This window comes from Poecile atricapillus, chromosome 1, assembly GCF_030490865.1.
Source record: "Poecile atricapillus isolate bPoeAtr1 chromosome 1, bPoeAtr1.hap1, whole genome shotgun sequence".
NCBI lineage: Eukaryota > Metazoa > Chordata > Aves > Passeriformes > Paridae > Poecile > Poecile atricapillus.
The window spans coordinates 9,120,510-9,137,824 of NC_081249.1; the positions used below are offsets into that span (position 1 = coordinate 9,120,510).

The 17,315-nt window shown below is 35.5% G+C and overlaps 1 protein-coding gene across 1 annotated transcript in view; it reads left to right on the forward strand.

Moving 5' to 3' along the window:
- The window catches only part of CFAP47 (cilia and flagella associated protein 47), a 262,195-nt gene that overhangs the window by 87,319 nt on the left and 157,561 nt on the right, over positions 1-17,315 (forward strand). Inside the window, 5 exon segments of the mRNA XM_058829276.1 lie at positions 769-855; positions 7,027-7,094; positions 8,205-8,350; positions 13,154-13,262; positions 14,166-14,392. Coding sequence (XP_058685259.1) covers positions 769-855; positions 7,027-7,094; positions 8,205-8,350; positions 13,154-13,262; positions 14,166-14,392 — 637 coding nt within the window.

Here is a 17,315-nt window from a genome sequence, read left to right on the forward strand (position 1 = left end):
ACTGTTTATGTGATCTGACTCCATATTTTCTCTTTAGAAACAAGCATTGGTTCATCTCATTCATTTATTTGGAAGAACCATCTTTCACAACATTTTTAAGCTTTTTTTTTGCAACATGAATATACATGTTGCAGAATCTGCAAATTCAATTTCTCTTTTCTCCCCAGACTAGGATTGGTATGTACAAATAGTAATAATAACAACAACAACAATCCTGTAGCAGGACTGTTTCCACTGCTCCAAGCCTTGTGTGTAATAATCATATGAATTTAATTAGCTTCTGCCTTTTATTTTGAAGTCCTTGAGGTGGTCAGTGAGGCTGAATCAGTCCTATGATTTGGATAACTCCATTGGAAATTATCAATGAAGTGATGAAGTAATTTAGTTTTGTGTAATTTAGTTTTATATCATTCAAAAGCTACTTGACAACTACGTTAAGTAATTTTCAATTTGGGCAACATTTGAACCAGTAATCTACAGTTAAAATACTTTGTATCAGGCTTCCAGTGTTTTGGACAATCTACTGTTTCATCGGGGGATATATTATTTACTTGCAAATAGCACTAGGAAATGCTAGTCTGATACCAAAGGAGAAGATCCTTTACAGAAAAACTGGGGTTAAACCACAACAAGTACTTTTAAAGTATCTTTAATTGAAGATAATAAGCTTCTTTACTGAGCCTGCATTTAAAAGTTACACTAAATTGAGTTTCATCTTCATTCTGCAAGTTAAAAATGTAGTTATTATGTTTGCTTGTCATACTCCAGGGTAATTTTGCTGGAATCCACAAACTATTTAGTGCACCCAGAGAAAATGTATCAAGCCAGGCAAGTAAAGCAAGAGGTAAAGTTTAGGTAAGTTCCAGGTAACATTTGATAACTATAATGTATTGGCTTATACATTTTTATTAAATTACCTGTTTGTGCATAGCTGTGTGGTACCTGCTTGTTGGAGTCTGAGATACAGAGTGTGTGCCCTTGTTTCTAATACTTAGTTCTAGGATTCAAAGAAACACTGAATTTCATATAATATGAAATTCATGAGCATGTTTTCATGGTGATACATGAGAACAAATACTAAAGTTAGATAAGAAAGGTAGGTGTGTAGATTAGAAAGTTTCTTAAATCACTGCGTGAAAAAGTAGTTTAGAGAACAGGAGACAAGATGGAGGATTTAGGGTGTTGTCTCCTGTCCTTCTTTCTTCTTCATGTTCTTCTCCTAGAGGTTTTTGGGTAGTGGTAAGTGATTGGATAGAAAATACTGTAGTGCAGCACACAGGTGTTGGGTCATTGGGTCACTAAGAAAAATAACTTAGTTGGCATCTGTTAATTGGGTAAATGGACATATAAAAGACCTTGAAGAGGATCTTTGTTAGCCATTTTACCCCTTTCTATCATAGTGCACATAGCTCCTTGTACCTTGTAATGCTGATAAGAAAAAAATAAACAACTGAGACCGAACAAGAGAAAACAGCCTCCCTCTCATCAATCTTCAGTTCAAAGGGGAAAAAAAACCCAAATCCAAAAGTCCTTAATGAGACACCTGTTTTACAGAATTACAGTTTAGGACATGGAAATATCACAGAAGCTGCCCAAGCACTCCCTGAGCAGTGGGGTCCGGGTCAGCTCTGCCTGGGTTTCATGCTGAGCCTGAGGTTCTGTGGTGTCCCTTTGGCCACTCCAGCTCAGCCTCCCTGGCCATGCTCCCTCACAGATTCCTGTGAATCTGCTCTCTGGCAGAGCATGGGAAGCTGGAAATCCTTGACTTAGAGTAAGCACTGCTCAGCAGCAACTAAAATATCAGAGTGTTATCAGTATTATTCTCATCCTATTCTAAAACAAAGCACTGTGCCAGCTACTAAGAAAAAAAAAATGAATTCTACCAGGACAGTACTGCAAAAAAATTATAAACAGATTAAAAAAAATATTCTTTAGTAGTTCAATAATTCTTTATATAATAATTTAAAATATTTTCCAGTTTGGGATATGTAATTTCTAAAGTTCATGTAAACATTCAAACTCCTGAAACACTTATTTAGGGCTTGTTGGGAAATATCATAAACTACTGCCTCATCAATACTGTAGGTTCAATTGTAATGATAGGAATGTTCCACAGCCATGTTATTAAATGCAGACTGTTTTTCAAATTCTTAAAAAAAAAAAAAATAGAAAAAATTAGAAGCAGAAATATAATGAACATTTTACTATTAAGAAAAAAATATACACATATTTTAACATATTTTAATAATTTTAGTTTTCTAAAGTGTAATATATACTACACTTTCTACTAAATTAAGTGTGTAATAATTGTTGATATAGAAAAGGATTTTTTAATCATCTTGCATATTTCAGCTTAATTTATCCCCAGACAATCAGTCTAAACAGTGTAATTTTAGTCACACATCCAGATCTCATTCCTACAGAAATTGATTTCAGGGCATCTTAGGTCTTTAGAAATTTCCCGTACTGATTTTCTCTATGTTTAGATGTTTCTTTTATCTATGATAACAGAAGCCACTTAATTCCCCCTTTCAGAAGATCTTTTTCTTGAATGGAACAACCTTCTGAAATCTGTATTAAAAAAGTAGTGTGTGTATATTTCATAACTGATCAGTAAGAAGATTTTTGCCCTCAATCATTTTTATTCTTCTGGTAAACCCAGAAAATGCCATGTACAAATTGAGGGCCATGTAGAAATTTCTCTAAGTGCTCTGTAACCATAAAACTACCGTAAAGTTAGTGTTTGCCCTTTGGGTAATTGTGTCTGTGAGATTGATGTCAGGACCAAGGCATGCAAATGACAACTTCATCATCCCAGCACGACCAACTGGGCTCAGCACTCCCTCTGCATCTTCATCCTGTGCCTCCAGATATGTCAGATCCACTTTAAACCTCACTGTAAGAAGCCTTGCCTGGCAGGTGACCCTTTTACCTGCCAGCTTTCCCCTCTGGCAGTGCCACAGGCACCCAAAACGGTGCCATTGAGGCTGGAGGGGAGACCAAGCCTTGAGTCATTGTGGTGTGGGTTCATCACAGTGTGACTGGAACAATCCCAGTCTGGAGCTAGAGCCTGAGGAACTGTGTCCTTGCTGGGACACAGCATTGTCTAAGCCCAAAACTTACAGTAGCCAATGTCCTTCAGTGGCTGCAGGGAAGACTTCTTTATTCATGCAGATCTGGATGGTGGTTGGTGAGAAACGCAGTACTTTTTTTTTTCTTGAAATTGAGTTGACATAGTTTTTCTTTTAAGTATACTGAGACAAGACTTTTTCAAGTTATCCACTTCTCTGTGCTTTTCCAAGCCCTTGACACTTCAATTATTATCTTTGGTCTCCATCTGTGTGCCAGCATGGTCTGCTCCCTGTGGGAGAAGAAAAACCAGGTGGAGAGAAGCATGCCTCATGGCTCAGAAATTTTATGTAATGTAAATTACCCTCAGCTTTCAAGCATGTTGATATTTTTAAATTATGTCCATTGGGGAAAAAAGTATCAAATGACAGTAAAAGTTCAAGGTTATATTTAATAGGTAACTTTTGCTTCATAGATTTCCTGCTGTAAATCTAGAAAGTGGTAAAGATATACCAATGTTTCACTAATAGTCCTATTCTAAAACCATGACTAAGCAGAATATCATATGCAGTACAGAGTCCATAAGGCTGGATCATGATTGCACAGATTGATTTGCAAAACAAGCTGTGAATTTTGACAAATATTTTTTCATTAAAGAAATGTATTCTGAACCAAAAAAAGGAAAAAATAATGAATGAATTTCAAATGAAGCTCTGCATTGTGTATAGCTTCTTACTGTTAAATAAATTACTTCTCTTTTTTTAAACTGGAGATAATGTCAGGAATTCCAAACAATTTCAATTTTCTGAAGTTTATTCTTGCACTTTTTTTTCTAAGCTCTTTCACGTGCTAAGGAAAGAATTATGTTATGCAGAATACCTGTATTTACTTACTGGAAGAATAAAGAAAAAATCAGGATCTAAAAATGGTGTCTCTGTATAATATGAGATACAGCATTAATGCCTGTTGTTTCAGAAAATACAGTTTACAAGTATGTTATCAGGAGTCATTAAAATTCTGGGTAATGTTTGATATAAAAGAGATCCATCTACTCTAAGCCTTAGTACCTATTTTGGGTAGCTCCTATTTTAGTTTCTATCCTACTCTTTGCTCTGATATCACAAACTGTTCCACTGAGTGTGGAAGCTGGTGAGTATCTCAGATGTGAATTTTGTGTTCAAATGTTTCAGTGTTTTCAAGGTATTTCTAAGCAGTTTGTTGTATCCCTTCTTTCTAATAAGATGCATGCTTGCTAAACATCCTAAAGTTCATTGATTAAGATGCTTCTCTTTGAATTTAAGATTTCCTTATGGTGTCTGGCACGTTTTTTCCCCCCCTTAGTAATATATAGAATCTGGAGCTATAAGGGATTGAAAAGATCATCTAGTAAATTCTGCTCCAAATACATATAGGAAAGTAATTTTTTTTTTCCTGGGAATTTGTTGGATGGAAATCAGAGTTATTGGCTTGCTTGGAGCCTGGAATGAAGAGTAGAGGCACACTATGACATACAGATAGCTCATATGCCATGATGATACATGCACATTCTCTGTGTTTACTGCAGAGATGATTTTCCTTTTGACCTGGATTTTTGGCACACCTGATAACATGGCAAGCCCAGTGGCTTTGTGGTGTTATGTTGGAACTGGTATCTGACAACTCAGGTAGCAGATACTAGAGTCTTACTGGTGCAAAAGTGTGGAAGTGGGATGAAATTAGATGATCTTTAAGGTCCCTTCCTATCCAGGCTGTGATTTTAATCTGAACTGTTTAGAATAAATCACAGCAAGAATGAATTGGAAGTATTCACACCTCAACCAGGCAACTGAAAGTGCCTCACCTGTAACGTAATCTTGAATTTATTGTTCATTTAATGAACAGTAAAATTATCTTGCTTTGTTAGCAAAAAAACCCAAACTAAATTAGGGGCAGTTAGAGAAGTTGCTTGGTGTCTCTTTCTTATGAGCTGCTCTCCTCTCCCTCATCCCCAGCTCCCTCTGCCCTGGCCTTAAATATTGAAAGACCACAGTGAGCTCTTCCTGGAGCCTTATCTTCTCCAGGATATATTCATAGGAGAAGTGCTCCAGCACTCTGACCACTTCTAGCCCTCCTCTGGCCACTTCTGTCGTTCTTGTGCTGGGACCCCAGAGCTGGGTGCAGCCCCACAGGTGGGGTCTGAGCAGAGCAGAGGGGCAGAGCCTCCTCCCTCCCCTGCCGTGCTTTGGATGCAGCCCAGAACACATTTGGCTCTCTGGGCTCATCTGTAATCTTTCATTTACCAGTATTCCCAAGTCCTCCTCCACAGAGCTGCTTTTGAGCCATTAATTCCACATTCTGTGTTGATCCCAGGGATTTGCCTGACCCAGGTGCGGTGAACAGTCTGTGTAGACTTATTTTACGGCAGCTTTAAGCTCTTCTGCCTAATCCTTTTCCTTATTTCTCTCTGTATTGAAAGAGGATGTATTGAACCAGACTTTGAACATAACCAAAGCTTCTTATACCTTCTGAACTTTATTCCTTTCAGTTTTATTATTTGAACAAGATGCTATTTCTTTTTGTTGTGTGGAAGAATGAGACACAATGTTCATGTCTTCCACGACACAGGTTTGTTTTCTTTTCCCATCACTTACCTGCAAGTGCTTTGTTCACTGAAGTAAGAAAAAAAAATTGATATTGAGAGAAGTTCAATACTGTGTTAAATCAGTCTAATGAGTTTCTCAGTTGTTCAGGTCTGAAAATAGGACTTATTCAATGTATAGTTCTCACCAGTGGAAAAATGTAATGTATTTTGTACTATTCTTATTATTTTTTCATACAGCTTCTGAGCTATTTGTTAGTTTTACAGTGATTCTTCTGCTGTTTTTGCAAGCATGACTTGGCATTCTCATTCAAAGATAAAGCATTGAGAGAAATTAGGTTTTATATAAAATTTTTATTTTTTGTACAGTACAGTATGAATAGTATGTTGTATGCATATACTCAGAGATCATTTTCCTTTCTGAAAAATGGTCTTTAAGTACAGGTATTAAACAAATCTTCAGGGTAACATATTCTGAGAATTTTGCAAGTCCATTTATTAAAGGTTGTGATTTTTTCTTAGCCCAGCAAGATTAACTGTTTAATTCAAGAGAGACCCAACATCAAACACTGAATGTGGTAATTGTTTGCTGTATGCTGGTTCATCAAATTTTACTGCTGGGCAAAATGACTTTTATGTGTGGATAATTTTAAATCTGAGTCTTGAGCTGAAATTCTCAGTATTTTTTGAGATACATTGCAGTACTGTTTTCAGCATCTTTGACCTCTGTGCTTGTGGTAAATTAAGCAAAGCTCTCCTTCCATAAATGTAACTGCACAATCTTAACACCTGTCAACAAGAATAGGAATTACTTGTGAAGAAGTATAAAAAACTACATAAAGTCACATTAAGAAAATATGATGGTCAGAAGCACAGTTTGCTTTGGAGAGTTGGGAGTTCAAAGGAGATTTTGTTCAAAGCTGTTTTTTTGAGTATATCTGTTCTTTTTAAATCCACTTGAACAGCAATATTGTAATGAACAGAGTTCAGGTGATTAGGTTAACATTCATCCCTTTCTCCTTTCTTAGTAAAAAACTTGATTACATTTCCTTTTGAATGATTAACGGCAATGTTAGCTAATAAAGGTAATTTCTGTTGCTACCTTAAGTGGATAAGGTGATTTTTCACATTATTGGTTGGAAAATGGTTCCAAAATGTAGTGGTGTGATTTGGTGTGGTTTTTTTTGTTTTTTTTGGGTTTTTTTTTTGTTTGTTTGTATTTTTGTTTGTTTGTTTAGTTTGGTTTTGTTTTTGTTTTGGGTTTTTTTTTGTGTTTAAAGCATTTGGTTTTCCAATATGTATTCATAAAAAGGGGAACTAAACTACCTACTGGTAATAGAAATGTCCAGTTTTAGAATATTGCTTTTTTTTCCTTTTAGTTCTGAAAATAGCGCGTTAAATTCAAAAATTGGTGCATTGCCTGAAGATTCAAAGGAAGAGACTTGCTGTAAGTACCTATGCAATACCTCATGTCTTACTACAGTAGAAATTAGATTATCTACAGATGCAAGATTTTGACATCTAAGTATGTTAAATAAATATTATTTATGGGTATGCTCAGTAGCTATTATTTATAGTTTTCATAAAATGTTGGCCTTAAATTGTGCATCACAGTCAAAAATTCAGCCTGGAGAAGGTTCCAGGGTGATCTTATTGTGGCTTTCCAGTACCTGGAGGAATTGCAGGAGAGCTGGAGAGGGACTTTTTACAAGGGAATGTAGTGATAGAGCAAGAGGTGATGTCTTTAAACTGAAGGAAGGCAGGTTTAGATTAGATATGAGAAAGAAATTCTTATTTACTTATTTACTTATTTACTGTGAGGGTGGTGAGGCGTTGGACAGGTTACTCAGAGAAGTTGTGGGTGTCCCATCTCTGTTCTATTTGGCCAGAATTTGGCATGGTTTTTTATGTGATCTCACTAATTTCTGTTGTTTTCACTTTCATATATATTCTTAAGTCTGCTCTCCTGCCTAGAAGGCCAGATAGAAAACCTTGAAGGTCTGGTTCTGCCGTATCAAAATGTGCTTAGCAGATGAGAAACATACAGTGGGAAAGTCAGAGTCTGCTGGATTCAACCCTAAGGTTCTTGCTCAGCATAATGCTTTTGTGAAAGCAGTGCAAAAAAGCCTGTGTTGCCAGAATTTAGGTTTTGCCTGTTCTAGAGGATTTCAGACATAAGTTGCTGCTCTGATAGTGAGATTCTTTGTTTAAATACCAGTGAATTATACTTCTCCCTTCTGATGTGAGTAGGCCTTTTCTTTGAGGCTGTACCTCCTTAAGGAATTTTTAATGGTGAGAGCTGTCTGCTTTCCCAGTTTTGTACAGAATAAGAACACAGATAATTAGTAAAATATATTTAAATAATACAGCATGCAATATTGCAGCGCATCTACACAACTGTAACTGTAAATACTGATTACTCATTACAGGTGTGCCTCTAAATACTGATTGCTACAGGAGGCTGTATACAGTATTCTTATTTTTAACCTCATGCAACTACTTTATTTTACAACCTGTGCCATTGTATCTAAACATCCACTTAAATTTATTTTAACAGCTGATCAGTCTGGCCTCCTGCATGAGTTCTTCAGTCCAATGGAAGAAGTGGTCTTGAAAGCGAAAGGTTCTGCAGCCTTAGATATTCACTTCCTTCCCTTTCATCAGGAAAAGCGTTACTGCACTGTCATTCTGGTTAATGAAAAGGTAAGAATAAAGTGTGTGTTCTGTGTTTTATCATGTCAGGTAAGAATCAGGACTTTTGCCAGTTATTCATGAATAGGGTGAATGGAAGCAGTGCTGTGAAAAGGGACTTGAAGGTCCTGATCAAGGGCAACTGTTTACTGTCTTTTTACACATAATTAGAATTGTATGGAATGCTGCAGGCAACTTTTCACTTTAAAACTGCTAAGTAATAAAAAGCAATACTTCAAGGAATGTTATTTTGGTGGCTTTTCTAGGCATCTCAGCTTCAGAAAAGAGAAGCAATTTAAATAATTTGTCTTGGCGTAGGTGCAAGAATAATGCATGGGCAGGGAATGGATAAAGACTTTACTGTTCTGTACTTCTTCATGTATTCATCACTGTACTTAGGGTATGTTGTCAAAGTAGAATAATAATTTTCCTTGATGTCTCTGAATTTTTTTCTCTCAATCAGAGTTCCATTCAGAAAAGACTAGATGAATACTGACTCCACAACTTTTCAGTCTCTCTTGACTCATGTAGCCTGGGTTTTGCCATATATACTTAATTGAAATTCAATCAAATTACCATGATTTGATTGTGAACAAATTTCAGAGCTTTAAACCTTGCAATCCAACTTCTTGATGTTCCTGTAATCCTTTATCTCAATGGTCACAATCTTATTTCTGTGTCTTTAGTCCATCTTTTCACCTCTTTAACCTATCTGCTGTGTTTTGTCTCTGGCTGTCAATGCTTTTCAAAACCCTGTTGTTTCTATAATCTTCTGTGTGTGGCTTATCTCAAGGTTTCCATTTTGCTTCTTACCTTCATAACCTTGCCTCTGTGCTTCAGCTTCCCCCCTGTGCAATTACATGCCTCTGCCTTTCTCTCTGCCACGTTTTGGTGATTTGTAACAATGCATCTAAAACTAAATGACTTTTTCTCCTGCACATTCTCAGCTTCCATATTTTTCCCTTCTACAGAACATGGAACTTCTGATAGTACTCGGTGTTTGTGTGTTTGATGGGATTTTTTTATTGCTTAAACATGACTTTGGCTATGCCACCTGGCCTATGCCATCTAGCTTAATTTTTTCATCTTGTTCATAAAGGAAAATAAGACTAATGTTCAAGCCTGTCTTTCTGACTCTGTCCAGTATTTGAAAATAGAAGAGGGATTTTTTTTTTGTTGAATATACATTGAAATAATGAGCTCACACCTTATTGACAGCAGGGAATCACCCACAGAGAGGATGTATTAATGTTCCCGTGTCAGTAGCAAACTTTGTGGATGGTCCAGTGCTCAGCATCATTCAAAGAGAGAAATTATTAGGGAACACATACACATTAATGGCAGTACATTCATACAGGAATTTTAGGTCCATCAGTTTAATTCGATGAAATATCAAGATGCAGTCTCTAGACAAGGAAGAACCTGGCCTACTGCTGTCTAAAAGTAAATCTAACAATCTCCTTTTACCTGTTATGATTTTATACCCTTTAAATCTCTGCTGTTGACAATTTACCTGTTGTATCTTCATTAGAAGAAGTTCACACCCTAGCTGAGAGGAGCTGGCTCATGCTACACAAGGAATAGAGCCTGAAAGCTAAATAATGAAGAGAAGGGCAGTTTAGACATGTTAAGGAAAGAGTGTTAATCTGAGAGATGTGGCCAGAGATGTAGGAAGGTCATAGTTCAGGTGGAAAGGGAAAAGTACATTTCTGACAGCCCCAGTGTTGCCTCCAGTGGTGATGTAGAAATAAATTTAGACACTGAGCTACTAGTCACTGTTCTTAACAAAGGTTTAGTTGACCTTTTCACAGCAGGAAGCACTAATGCCTTGGAGAAACTGCTGCTAAGTCCTGTATGGTAACTTTTTCTGGAACACCTCATCTTTCCAGCTTAGCTGAGGAGGTGTGATGCATTTAAAGGCTCCTCCAAGTGCAAAATTTTTGATATGCGGAACCTCAGGTTAGAAAAATTAGCTTCATCTACTTAATTGCAAAATTTGTGAGGAATTGTATTAAATCTCCTAGGGAAGGATGAAACTGCAAGATAGCTAACATGATTTTAGGGCTGTATAGTAATGGCACTGTAAGAATTTGTCTGTCTTAAATATTTAGTATATGGCTGCAATATTTCAGTCTTGCCATTATCTAACTGACAAAGAAGTGAAGCCACCATGCTGTATGATGATCAAATATCTTTACACAATGAGGAGTCTTGTATCATTCAAACATGGACTTGTACTATATATAAAATGTAATAAATAATTTAATTTAGCATCACAATTCTGTGATTTATTTCTTACCTACTTTTCCTACTCTTTTTGAAAAATAGACCAAAATAGTAACCAGAGTAGGTCTGCTCCTTCATTACAATCGATGAAGAAGGTATTGAGATTTAAATCACTGGACTTGAATCTGATTAGGAATCGTATCCATCACTGCAGCAGATATATATATCTGTAATAACAGCAAGAGGATACACTGATTCAAGGCTTCTGGCCTCAAGGATGTTCCTTATTTTGGAATAATCTTGATGTTAACTTTTCTAAGGTTTGAAATGACAGCACAAGCCATTCGGCACATTTCTCAAGGATTTGTTTCAGTATTTCATTGCTCTTTAAGAAAAATTGAAATGGACATTTTTCAGATTTTTAGCATAGATCTTTTCATAGAAGATATTATATATTGTTAAGCATAAATGTGTTGCTTTTTAAAATATATCTTTATTTCTGGGAGGTAATTTAAATGTGAACAACATGGAATTTTTAATGACAATAATATATTAAATCGTAGTTTAAGAGTGTCAGTCCAGACTTTTACAGCTAAGTGTCTAGTATAAAATAAAATGTTTATTGGAAGAACACTGCTATCTGTTCCTCTTACTGGCTTGCACAGGCAACTGCAAATTCCTAGTAGCCCTACATTCTTTTGAAACATCAGATAGCAGTGGGATTGGATAGATAGCTCAACAGCTCTTATTAACTATTTTCATTAACAGTAAATTCTATACAACATTGATGCTATCCTGTTTGCAGCTGATGGAAAACAGAAATATAAAGCATTAAAACTGTGGGCATACAAGCTAAACTCTCAAAATTCAGTGGAATATCCATTCTGTTCCAAAGCATCAGGAAAAAAGCTCAGTGGAAAGAATACAGGATTTGCATTCTGTGGAAATCAAAACCCCAGAATTCTTGAAAGCAGAAAGGAAATTGGGGAAGTTTGTTCCTTCCAATAAGCATATTGATGTCATAAAGGAGAGGAAAAGTAGCTGATAGCAGAATGGCATCCAAGCAACCAGCACCTTCATAAAATTAGTTGTGTGTGCTGTGAGCTTGTTAAGGGCCCTTATGGAGCCAAATCACTGTGTCAAACAGGAATAATTCCTGTTTAAATTGGTTCCCAGGAGTGGCTGTTAGTGTGTGAGAATCCAATTTTGCTGGAGGTTTCTTTAATCCTTCTCAAGGAAGATTTGTGTGAGCTCTTGAATCAAGAAAGGGCAGAAAATACCATCAAGGTTGAATAGCTTTCCTTCTGCTGGGTCAGAAATATAATTGCAGTGTTTTCAGCCTTAACATAAATATCTGATGAAACTACAAATGAAGGCAAAGGAAAAAATAGGGTTTTCTTATGTTATTGAGCAGTATTAAAAGGAAAACATTGTGTTGGTTGGCAGATGCACTAAATTATAAAAATAAATTATTTCTTTCATATATGGAATGAAGAATAAAAGAAAGAAGACATGTTTGTGGGTCAGTTTTACGGAATATGGTTTATAGAAATCTTAAAGAGAGACTAAATGTGCAAATTATATCAGTTGTTGCAGAGGCATTTAATTCTTTATCTTGTAATCAGTAGAAGCTAAAATTGTCTGAAAAAGAAATTGTGGTAAACACAAAGAAGTTATCAAAGCAATATATGCAGTATATATGTTAAATCTCCTGCCTAGTTCAGCTGGTATGGTACCTAAATTAGATGTCTTCATAGTTTGGGCTGTTCTGATTGTAGACTTTAATTTTGAGTACTTTCAGTAAGTTATCTTTTCTTCAAAAATACTTTTCTGTCTTTCACCTGCATCTTATTTTTTTCATTCCATCTCTAACTCAAAGTGTTATTTCTCTGTTAGTCATCCTTTCCTCTATGAAAAACGATTTTTTTTGTTCTAAGTCAGGTTTATATTTACTTTGAAGCTTCTGTAGATTTTCTGTTTTTTAAATGAAAGAATTAAGATTTATTATCTTTATTTTTTTCTGAAGGAGAATTTGTACATGAGGCTAACCTCCCTTGACTTCCTTTTTATTTATTTATTTATTCATGTATTTATTTATTTATTTATTTATTTATTTATTTATTTTGCTTTCTAGAGAAATGTTTCTGGCTCAAAACTATTGCAAACATTTTTTAAAAAAATCCCAAATGGTGAAGAGCAAGGAAGGTTGCTCATGAACATGTCTAATTCTATATAACTGTAGTAGACAGAATTCAATTTTTTTGCTGTATTTTTGGGTCAGGGTACCCTTATTCAGTTTAATTATATGAGGAGTTTGAAAGGATTCTGCTTTTTGAAATTTCTTGACTTTTCAGATTTAATATTATCAATTAAAGTTACTTTATTATCACAGCATAGCTTGAAATAATATTTACCTTATATTTAGGCATAGTTTAAAAAAAACAAACAGTTCTCTTGTATATTTGAGTTATTGCACAGCTCAGATCTTAGATGTTACTGGGATATCTTTGCTATTAGTTGTATTACTTTGCCCTCTGTTCTGTGTGAGTTGCTTTCTGAAGTGTGTGGATGTGTGTCCTTGTGTTTCAGATTGGAGACTTTGTGTATCTGATTGAGGGAACAGGAGATTTACCTTTGCCTTCAGAATTGCCTGCACTGGACAGTCCAAATGTTTTGTGTGCTACCAATGCCTCAGAAGGTACAGTGAATAGAAGGGAGAAGAATAAAATAGAGCAAACAATTTGTTTTTTGTTAAATATTCTTTTATTTCTGTGGATTTTTCATAAAATTAATTAAATTTATCTGGTAAAAAAAATTGTTTATAGTGAATTATAAAAAATACATTATAATGAATATATGAAATATTTCTTCTAATGTTTTCTAGTTCATTCTCTTCAGAGCATCAGCTGGTTGTTAATGATCTTCACCTTGTATTGTTTTCAACACAATCTACATAAATATTTTTTCCAGTTTTTCTTATTTTCTTTTTCTGAATATAGGTTGCTACTCATATGAACTAGGACAAGTTATCTTTATTTAGAATTTTTCTAGCTTTAAAACACAAATTTTGTGTGCAGTGCTGTGATTTGACAGATATTCCAAAGCTTTTGTCTTCTAATAGCCAGGGATATACTCCTGCCAGTCACATCTCAGAAAGAGTGTAGCTCCTACTTGAAATAATTTCTGGTGGTTTCTTTTAGAGGGCATGTAACATCATCTAGAGGGGTAAAAGTGTGGCTGTTTTGTGTAGGTAGCAAGAAGACTTTGGTGAACTTTTAATACTGTCATAATAGTAGTAACACTTAAGTCTGGGATTTTTTATTAGCTAATTTATTAGCTATTTCTTAGCCCTATTAGCCAAATTTTGGGTTGCATTTCAGTCTGCTATTTTTTAGTTCCCTATTATGCTGAAAAATAAAGTATTAGAGGTAATAAATTGCATGTAGTAGATTAATAACATGGAACTAAACATGGAAGGAATTTTGTATTTTTATTTTTTTTTGGAGATTAGAAATTTTAAATACTCTCTGCAGTTCCACCAACTAATAAATGTGGTTTGTGGTTTTGTTTTGCTCTTTCATTTATTTGGGTTTTTTAACAGATGCAAGCGCTGTACAACCAGTTTTATATTTGAAATGTGGCCTTGGTCAGACTCTGGAGGAAAATCTGAGGATTCCATTGATCAATGAGGCAAGAGAGAGGGCCCTGGCTCTCGCTGCACAGCAGCAGATGTCAGCCCTTGAGTATGAGAGGAGATTGATGACTGGCACTCTGCAGAGCAGCACCGTTCGAGTTGCAACTGCATTGTTGGGACTGTCCAGAGTAGAGGTGAGAAACACAATTATCTGGTGCTGCAATGAAATTTAGTTGTCCTTGACTTGTAGGACTGAATTGTTCTTATGTTTCAGGAAATAGTGAGAAGTTAGGGTTTTTTCACACATCTGTTATCTGGCAGTTACTAATCCCAGTTCTCCCTCAGACATTTCAGTATTTTACATGTTCATTCTGGAGCTATTTTGTCCCCCCATGATATTATGATGTCCTTCCTTTAAGAAAACTTGACTGCAATTAAGAAAAGTGCTAATGTTTTACTTCTGAAAAACATCTGTTGGTTAAAAAAGCTTCTGTTCTCTATGTAATAGGTATCTGTACTAGTAGCCTTCATTATGCATATACATAAGAAATTGATTATTTTTCCTCAAAACAATGGACCTTGAGAATAAATGAGGGAGCAGGACTGACTTTTCCTTGTCTTGCAATCAATGCAAAATAGTTTTGAAAAACCACAAGTTTTTCTAATAAGATGTAGCTCCCCTCTTATGCATCATTCAAACCTATACATATTTTCCCAAGATTTCAACATCTAGAAACAAAGTCCTCCCAAGGTAGTCCATTAAACAGTCAGTTTCTACTCGTGAATAACTTTATAATAGTAATGTTGCTAAATAAACAAGGCTTTTCCTCATGAAGAATTCAAGTATAGCCTTCTGAGGATGATAGCCACACTGGGGTTTAATTTCCCTCATGCCCTGATGGTAGCTGGCCTCTGGTTGCTGGAGAGCAATGTTATTGCAGCTTTCCACTTAGTTCCCCAAGTATGGCTCCCAGTGCTAAGAGGAAAAGAATTTTCCCTTGTGATTTGGTGTTACTAAATTTATGCTTTTTGTTTGAAAAGTAATATAAAACAAATAAAATGAGGGAGAATTACATCATAACTTTAAGCTGTTGTTTGGAGTGGGCCAACAATTGTAATTGAGTCATCTAGACTCAAGTAGCCTCCTTTGGGATTATGGCTAATCCACTGCTGTGGTAAAATTTTATTGAGTTTTCTGAATTCAAGTCCCTTAATATCACAGTCACTTAGCAAATACTTGACGAAAAGTCTAACTGCTCTGAAGTTGTGGATGGGATCAAGACAGAAGAGAAGAGGAACACTCCTTGCACCACTAGACATGCTAAGATGCAGTATGAGTTCTAAAATCACATGTATCGTGGAAGAGTGGAGGATAATTAGCTAAATTACCTTATAAAACACATTATGGTGGATACAACACTGAATGTATTATCATGTGAGAAATGGAACTAATGTGCAGAAAGAGGTATTTTGTTCCATGCACACAAAATCTTATACTTGCTTATGACAAATACAGGGGAGAAGTTCTGCTACTGTCATAGAAGAGAGTTTATACATTAAAAATATCTCAATATCCACTATGCAGACTAAATTATGAAAGATATTCCTTAAGCATTTTTCTAATAAATTCTTGCCAGCTATCTGTTTAAAGGTGACAACATAGAAATTCTGGTTGCATTAACTGGAGAAACCAGAAGCAATTCTAAACCACTACACCCCTCTACAGCACCAGTGGTTCAATGAATTATTGAGGTTCATGAGATCCATTGGGGCACATATTGTATGCTAGAGATAAATCCAGAATCTTTGGAAATCTGTTGTTCTCTTTTGGATTTCTGTTCCACCTTTCTACTTGCTTCCTGCAGGTAGAATCATGTTAGACAATAGATGGATAGATAGCAAAATACCCTTACATTAGTACTATTTTGTCCATTTTTTACCTGTCAGATTGAAGAATAAGTAACTAAATAATTACATTATTTCCAGTCTCTCTAAACTGTAAATTTTAGTCATATTTACTTAAGTCACATAGAAAACAGTAATAAAGGTGGCCTGTATTTTTGGAGTCAGACTGGATATGCATAATAAGTAAGTAGAGATGAAATTTTTCACTCTCCCCATCTATACATATCTAAAAGTCCTAGGTGCTTTTTTACTATGTTTTTACTGTTCATTTTTGTTGCCATAGGGAACAAAGATCTGTTTTGATTGTCTAAATGTTTAGAATTAGTAACAAATAATTTTTTAAAATCTTTTTCCCATAAAACTGTGTAAATTTCTTACCTCCTGAGTGTTCCTTTAATTCCTCCTAAAATATTTTTGGGTACTAGTAAAGATAATATAGGATGGAACTCTCAGGAGCTGTTAAAGTTGGGTCTGGCATTGTAGTGAGTAATTAACAAAGGCTGTTTTGTGAATAATTAGTAATGATGAATAATAGAAGTCTGAAAGGGGGACATTTAGGTGAACATAGATATCAAGGGAAGGAGGAGGGTATCGGAAAAAAGATAAGAAACTGTGGAAGAAGAACATGTTTAGACTGAAGTTATTGGTAGTAGTAAATAGAGGAAAGTGAAGAAAAAAGAAATAACAATATGATAATTAATTTACTTGGGACTGTGCAGGAAAGGATGCTGCAGACAGTGAAGTGAGATTTGAAATAGCACACAAAGTTTTAGATCCAATTGCTAGATTCAGGACTTTTTCTTCAATACAGGACTTTTGCTTCATAGTCACAGATGCCAGTAATCTCCTTGTATAACTAGACATTATGATAGGAAAAGTCCTGTTGTACAAGAAACCCAGAGCTAAAGCTTTAACTTCCCACTGTGTCCAGGTGTGCCCTCATAGTTAAGCTGTATTTACTTAGGCCCTGTTTTGCTTCCTTTTGAACATGTCTCATCTGAGTGTGGACACTACATTTGCCATATTCCAGATGTTAGAACATTGTGCATTTCCTTTCTATCCTGCTGTCCCTGTGGCTGAGCAACATGGAGATTTTTTTATCGTAGTACACCATAATGGTGCTGATGAGTTTTAGTTTCAATCAAGGAAAAATTAATGGAAACATTGTGCACTTGGGGCTGTGGCTTCTGCTATTTGGCTCACATGGCAAAG